Below are 7714 nucleotides of genomic sequence, written 5' to 3'. Positions count from 1 at the left end.
GGATTCTCCAGCATCTGCAGTTCCTACTATCTCTGATTCAAGGGAAGGAGAGTTAGGAAGCACCATAAATCAAAGCTAACCAGGCAATTGTAGATGGCAAAATTATTGCTCTACTGTGGAAAAATATATAAATGGTGAGGTAGGCACATATGACTATCGCTGAATTGGCTGCTGTGCGCAAATGTTGGCCATCAGCTTACATGTCTATGAGTGAGTTTCTATTTGAGTTTTTAAACAAGGTTTCCGAAATGTGAATCTGCCAGTCTAAATCACTTAGCAGCACTATATATCAATGCAACAAGGACAAACCCTTTTGATTCCCTTGCCCAAGATTAATTTTTAAACTCACCTGGTCAGCTTTGTTCAGACCATTGGTCCAGACTAATTCAAAGGTGCCAGTAACGTAACCCGCTTTAGATGCTACATCATCGAACAGCCGTTTGAGCGGAGTGGATGCAGGAAGATTTAGGGTGAGCCGCTGAGTAACTGCCTTGGCATTGGTGGTGTCCTGAACAATGCACAGCACCCGTGGTTCATCTGCTGCAGTCTCTGACTATGGAGAAATTTTGTGTTTTTTACAAAGATCAGTCATTACAAATCAGTGAACAGAATCAAAGATTTACAATAAGAATATAAGAACTAGAAGCAGGAATGGATCATACAGCCCTTCAAGTCTGCTCTACTATTCAATACAATCATGGTTGATTACTGTTCCAATCCGGTTTTCCCACCCTCTCCTCATGCCTCTTGATTCCCTCCAATACAAAAAACTGTCTCAGCTCAACATTCAATGATGAAACATCCAAAAACCTTTGGAGTAGAGAGTTCCATAGATTCTTTACCTTCTGAAGAAATTTCAGATCAACCGAATTCGAAACGATTGGCCTCTTATTCTGAGGCAGTTCTCCAAATTCTGTTTTCTTGGCTGGGAAATCTAATCTTCCAAGCCCTTTTAGAACAACACATTTTATTTGCAGCATTTGGTAGCACAATATCTATTGTGAAAATGCCTTTAGACTTTAGGAGTGTGAAGCAAAACACCACTTTGAATACATTCCAAAGGGCTCCCCACTCCTTACCTGCTCTGAATCATGACAGCTGTCTTTTCGATATAACAGTTCTTGCAATGTTTCGCAGAGTAACTAGAAATAATGTTGTCCTTTTATGGAAGGAAGGAATAACCCACACTTTTGCACAACAGTCCACTTAAAACCTGTACTCAGTAATAGGAACAGTATGAGAGAAGATCCCCCATTTACCCATGTAAAAGCACTTATTCTGTACAGGATAGCACCTAACTAACAAGAACAATGGAAAGAATCAACTTCTATTATGCTACTATGCAACTTAAACTACAGTCTTTCATAAATCCCGAACACTTTATACGCACTATTGTTGGAAAAAAAAAATCAGTATAGATAGCATAAATAAAATTCCAAACATCAGAAGTCCTTTTTTTGGTGGGGCGGGGGGGTGCTGCAAATGGATCCTTTCTGTTAGAAGACTTTTGAGTTTTCTCTCCTGCCCTTGGCACTTACAGCTTCGTAACTCACTGCAGCTCAACCAGATGGCTGTGGTCTGGCAGAATATTCTTAACTCAAGATTCGCAGTGCTGTCAAGTTTCAAATTCTCCCTCTGCTTCAAAAAGCAGAACTGTATTCTACGGCTGAAGAACACATGGATCTCGATTGTTTTTAAGTTGCAAAGTACTTCTGGTGTTTAAGACAACTTCTATTTTAGTTCATGGTTCCAAAGAAATAAAACACGTCTCAACAGTTTAAACAGCTGGATAAACATTCAAAGGAAACATCAAATTGCTGCTTTATAAATAGAGTCTATCACATTCAAGTAATGGTTCAGGAAATACCCAGGAAATAAACAGAATAGCATTGACTTGACCAAGAAATTTTAAATATCTGCACAGTAGGAGGGAGAAATTAATCCCACAAGCTTTCTATCCAGTTATCAATTTAATTAGAAGACACAACAATCTAAACTTGGCATTTCAAATGGTGGGGGAGAAGAAAGATGCGGAGACGACAGGTAGACGGGGGGGAAGGCAGACGAGGGGGGTGCAGAGAGGACAAGGGTGGGGAAGAGATAGAGGGAGCGAGGGGGAGAAATGCAGATGGGGGGGGCGGAATTGTGAGAGAGAGAGAGAGAGAGAGAGAGAGAGAGAGAGAGACGGGGGGGGGGAGGGGACAGGGAGAGAGAGACAGGGGGGGGGGAGGGGGAGAGAGAGGGGAGGCAGACAGTGAGGTGGGGCGAGGGAAGGCAGAGAGAGAGACTGACAGACAGCAGCAGGGGGGCAAGGTGTGTGTAGTTGGTGCAGAGGGAAGCACATGTCCTAGGTTACCCTGGCATATAGGTAAATACTGGGTACTGCATATCAAATCGAGCATGCAAGGTTCATTGGATCTACTTATAACAGTGGCTAATCATGGTAGCTTAGAAACTGCATCAGTGGCAGAATGCCAAGCCAAGAGACAACTTTGGCACCAGACAGCCAATATTCCTATACTAGATTCAAAGCAGTTCATGCTATTACAGCTGAAAGGCTGAACCCAAAAGGAACACAATGCAAAAGTAGCAAAACTGCATCGAAGCAGTAAAAATAAAATCAGAAATTACACCAAAAGCAGCCTTTAAAATATTCGGAGAGTATGGTGTTCTGGGATCCCTTTAAGAGACTAAGTGGAGGGACACCAAAGGACGTGATGCGCCTCTCACGAAACCAAGAGTTGTGAGTGTCAACTGAGAATGAACGCTTCTAATCTCATGCGCATGTGTTCTAGTTCAAGTTCTCCATTGAAAAATCCACATTTTCACTGTCTATTATTTGCATTCCTGTGAATCCAACATCAGGCACACACAAAAGGAGCAAAACTATATTATGACAGTAAAAATCATCAAAAGTTATACTAATAGCTTTATTTGACATCATACAAGGCAGTTTGGCACTAGCAAGTCAGAAAAATAATGCCACGGCTAATGAGTTACCACTATTGTGAAAGCCCTCAGGGATCTATGCAAGGCAGGAATAGGAAATTAAATATGATAGGATTAAGGATATCACTAATCAACACAATAATTATTTTTAAAGAAATGGACAGTGAACGCACAATCTTTACTTTTCCAATCAAGTTTAAGCAATTATACATACATTTAAGATAGAGCGTTTTTGTTAGTATTGTCATTGCAACCACGAATCCGAGACCGTGCCTGTCACAGCCAAAATTGCATTGCGGCATGCTAATCATTTGCATACTGCTTTCATTTTCCATTCAATACAACTCAAATACTACCTGAGATAACTTCTTCTTCATTTCATCAAAGATACTTTGTCTGCAACTCCAGAACATTCCCTAAGATGCACAATAATTGTTATAAGTTTTAAATCTGATGAAATGAAATTTAAAAAATGTAGTTTTGATTTGAAAAGTAAACATTATGAAACACACGCCAGGATTTTTTTTAATAAAAAAAGAATCTTTAAAAGAAAGCAAAAAGAGTACAAAGCACAGTGCAATTTTATAAAGTCAAGTTATTGCAAAAAAAAAGGATGATTCAGCCCCTTTTGTAAATGGAGAGATGAAGCTTCTGCCGCACTAGACTGCCTTAATTAAAACTCATTCAACAGCAAAATAATTAACCTTGTAATCTATTTTGGTTATCAACACAAAGTCGATGAAATCAACATACAAGTTAAAACCCTGGTAACAATAAACAAGGACAAGAAATGGTCAAACAAATGACGATTAGAATTATTTCACAAGTTACAGATTGTGATTTGTCAACACCAAGAATAAAAGTATACGTCTCTCTGAAGTTGTAAAAGCTGTGTATCAAAAGTTTGAGAACTCATCTGTCTTATTTCTACTGGAAGTTCTTAGATCAAATTTAATGGCAATCCAAATGTTCAGACTGTCAATCTATATTTAACTTTCAAATAAAGCATGCAAAAGCAAATCTATGCACCTGCAATATTTCAATGCTCTTTTTTGTTTCATCCCTCTTCGCAAGCACAGGAGTCTGAAAGTAGGGAATGAAATTTAACATGGAGTTCACAGTATTTTACTTGTCAAATCATACCCTGAAGCTGATAGTTAGAGAATCAAGTATGGATTGCACTTGCACAATTTGAATCCATAAACTCGGGATGAAAGTCGACACTTCACAACTTGTAATGTTCACAAATGAACTAAAACCCCTTTTTAGTGATGCTGTATGTTAGGTTACAGTCAAAGTGTCAGGTGCTCTATCACCGATAAAGAACGACCTTAACAGTGTCACTGGTATCAAAGGATTCTTTAAAAAATTTGCCACTCTCTTCCTACAACTGAAATAAAACCGAATTTCACATGAAAGGTCAGAGTTACCAGTTTTTAATAATACTGATTTAGGATAAAACTAAAACGCGCAAGTACTCTTTCCAATTTCAAAGCTGTTAAGAACTAATATATTTAGCTGACTTAGGACAGCTTCACGGTATGCTCACATACCACATTCAAGTGCCACTCACAATCAGCTTGTACATTGCGGTCACACTTTTATGGTGGCTGTCGGTTAATGGAAAATTTGTCAATAACTTCAAAAGTTAATTTGAATAAGGGATTCAGGATCTGCATGCAGGAATGCTTTCCTCAATATTCCTACTACTGCTACACAAGTTGCAGAAGTCATTGTCAATGGCTGAGATAAAAACAAAATGCTCAAAATACACAGTCAGGCACAGCACCTCAATTATAACATCACTGAAACCAAGTACAGAAGTAGGTTTTCAGCCCATCAAGTCTGTACTGACAGTTCCATTATCCAGCACTTGGTCCATAGCCTTGAATGTTATGACATTTCACGTGCCCATCCAAGTACTTTTTAAAAGGTTGTGAGGTTTCCCACCTTGACTACCCTACCAGGCAGTGCCAACACCCAGAGGTGAAAATGTTTTTCCTCAAATCCCCTCCTAACTTCCTGCCTTTCACCTGAAAATTATACCTTGTTATTGAGCCTTCAACTCGGGGAAAAGCTGCTTTCTATCCACGCTGTCCATGCCCCTCATAATCTTATACAGCTCAATCAGGTCTCCGCTCAGCTTTCTCTGTTCTAAAGAAAACTCTAGCTTATTGAGCCTTTTCTCATAGCTACATTCTGGCGAATCTCAACACCCCTTCCAGTGCAATTACATCTTTTCTATAGTGCAGTGACCAGAACTGTCCAGAGTAATTCAGCTGTGATCTCACCAAGGTCAGCTCCAAATAAGCTCCCTGCTTTTATAATCTATGCCACAAATGATAAAGGCAAGTGTCTCTTATGCCTTCTTAGCTAGCCTCTTAATCTGTCCTTCAGAGATCTGCGGACAAGAACCCCAAAACTCCTCTGCTCCTTTGAGCTTCCTAGCATACTGTTATTCATCAAGTATCCTATTGCCCTTTCTCTATATCCTCCTGTAACCCAAGATCATCTTCCGCACTGTCAATCACCCGCCAATCTTCATGTCATCTGCAAATTTATCGTCCCCCTCATATTATCATCCATATGTTTCAGATCACGAACAACAATTGACCCAGCATTGATCCCTGTGGTGCACCACTGCAGACCGGTCTCCAGTCTCACAGACTTCTACCACTGTCTTCTCTCTCTTACCAACTTGTAACCAGAGATCCAACTTGCGCAGTTACTCTGAATTCCAGGTGCTTTTACCTTCTTTATCAGTCTCCCATATGGGACTTGTTAAAAGCCTGACTGAAATCCATACGGACTGCATCAACTACACTACCTTCTTCTACATTTCTCGTCACTTCATCAAAAAATTCAGTGAAATTTGTAACGAGTGACGGCCCTCTGACAATTCCCTGACCAAACCATGCCGCTCCAGGTGGAGATTAATTCTCTCCTTCAGAATTTTCTCAACTGTTTCCCTACTACTGATGAGACTCATTGGTTTGTAATTCTCTAGTTTATCTCTACCACCCTTCTTGAAAAGTGGAGCCACATTAGTTATCCACTAGTCCTCTGGACTTACCTTGTGGCCAGAGAGAAATAAAAAATTTGTGTCAGAGCCATGTAACTTCCATCCTTGTCTCCCACAACAGCGTGGGCCCCAATATTCCGCACCTAGAGATGTCTACTTTCAAGCCTGCCAGAACCTCCTCGCTCCTTATGTCAAACTGCTCAAGAACCTCACCAATTCCATATTGAATAGCTCTGAATGTTCGCTTGCAGATTTACCCAGGAGTAGCTGTTCCTAGACCCTACTTTAGATTAATAAAATCTGCGTTTCTCCAGTCCAAAACCCTTTTCTTCAGATGGTCTTTCTCCTTTTCCAAAACAAACCTACAACGTACTGTTGCGGTTGCCAACACTAAAATGCTTTCCCACTGTCACCTTGAACACCAGTCCAGCTTTGTTCCCCAGAATTAAGTCCAGCATTGCAATGTTCCTTGTTGGACCATCTACATGTTAATATATAAACAGTTCTTCTGGATACATTAAGAAATCTGTCCCTCTAAACCTCTTACACAATGACTATTCCATTTAATCTTATGGAAGCTGAAGGTCCCGAATATAAACTATCCTGTTGTTTTTAGGAACCTTCAATTATCATGATCTGCTGACTCATTGGAGGACTATCATACACTCCCAGCAGTACGGTCACTGCGCCTTTTAACCCTCAAAATTTTATTGAAGATCCTTCCAAAATCCCTCACTGTAACAAGAGACTCTAATTAATAAATGTGACACCACCACCTCTACTATATCTCCTGTCCAGCCTGAAGATTACATACTCTGATGTCTTGAGTTGTCAGTTCTGGCCCTCTCTCAACCATATCTGAGTGATGGCAACATCATCGCAATTCCATGTGTCAATCCACACCCTTAACTCATCTGTCTTACCTATCATACTCCTAGCATTAAAGTAGAAGCCATCCAGCCTCTGCCTTCGTTCCTTCACTAAAGCATGCTGTGTCAACTTCCCTGCTGAACGAGTTTAAATTCCTCCCAGCAGCACGAGCAAACACATCCACAGGATGCTGGTCCCAATCTGGTTCAGATGCAGACTGTCCCACTTATACAAGTCCCATCTTCCCCAGAAACAGCCTGTGTGATCCTACAAAAGCAGTATATACTATCAATAAGTTGCACTCCAGCAACTCACTAAGCCTCCTTTGACAGTATCTTCCAAAATTGTGACCTCAACCACCCAGATCCTCAAGTTGCATATAAAATTATAGAAAATTACACCACAGAACATCATCTTTGGAAAGGCCATCAACCTGAAATGTTAACTCTGTTTTTCTCCACAAACGCTGTCCCAGCTGAGTAGTTCCAGTTTTTTTATTGTTGTTTTTAATTTCAGATTTCCAGCATCCATAGTATTTTGCTTTGGTCTTGCTGTCAATGATTGGTCAGGTTAGATTAACAAAATAAGAACTGAAAGAACTGTGGATGCTGTAAATCAGGAACAAAAACAGAAGTTGCTGGAAAAGCTCACAGATGCTGCCAGACCTGAAGAGAAAATCAGAGCTAACGTTTCGGGTCTGGTGACCCTTCCTCAGAACTGATTAACGAAAGTCTTTTTCTCGTTCTTTAGTGGAATGACAGTCTCACTGGTAAGGTCAACAATTGTTACCCATCCCTAATTACCCATGAGAAAGTGGTGATGAGTCACCTTCTTGAATCACAGTCCAGATGGCACAGGCACACCCACAGCATT

General features: G+C 40.4%; 1 protein-coding gene across 4 annotated transcripts in view; it reads right to left on the bottom strand.

Annotated features, from left to right (window-relative positions):
- The window catches only part of usp47 (ubiquitin specific peptidase 47), a 100828-nt gene that overhangs the window by 50290 nt on the left and 42824 nt on the right, over window positions 1–7714 (bottom strand). For 2 of the 4 annotated variants that reach the window (XM_048607000.1, XM_048606999.1), the window contains exon 2: window positions 350–553. The exons of 1 other annotated variant lie outside the window; for it this stretch is intronic. In XM_048607000.1, the coding sequence (XP_048462957.1) occupies window positions 350–553 (204 nt within the window). Of the gene's footprint in view, window positions 1–349; window positions 554–3305; window positions 3366–7714 lie in introns of all 4 variants that reach the window. One more of the 4 variants, XM_048606998.1, reaches the window with a different exon arrangement.

The sequence above is a fragment of the Rhincodon typus genome, chromosome 17, assembly GCF_021869965.1.
Source record: "Rhincodon typus isolate 14 chromosome 17, sRhiTyp1.1, whole genome shotgun sequence".
Classification (NCBI taxonomy): Eukaryota; Metazoa; Chordata; class Chondrichthyes; order Orectolobiformes; family Rhincodontidae; genus Rhincodon; species Rhincodon typus.
Note: the sequence above shows the minus strand (reverse complement) of the source record. Positions and strands in the feature narration are given on the sequence as shown.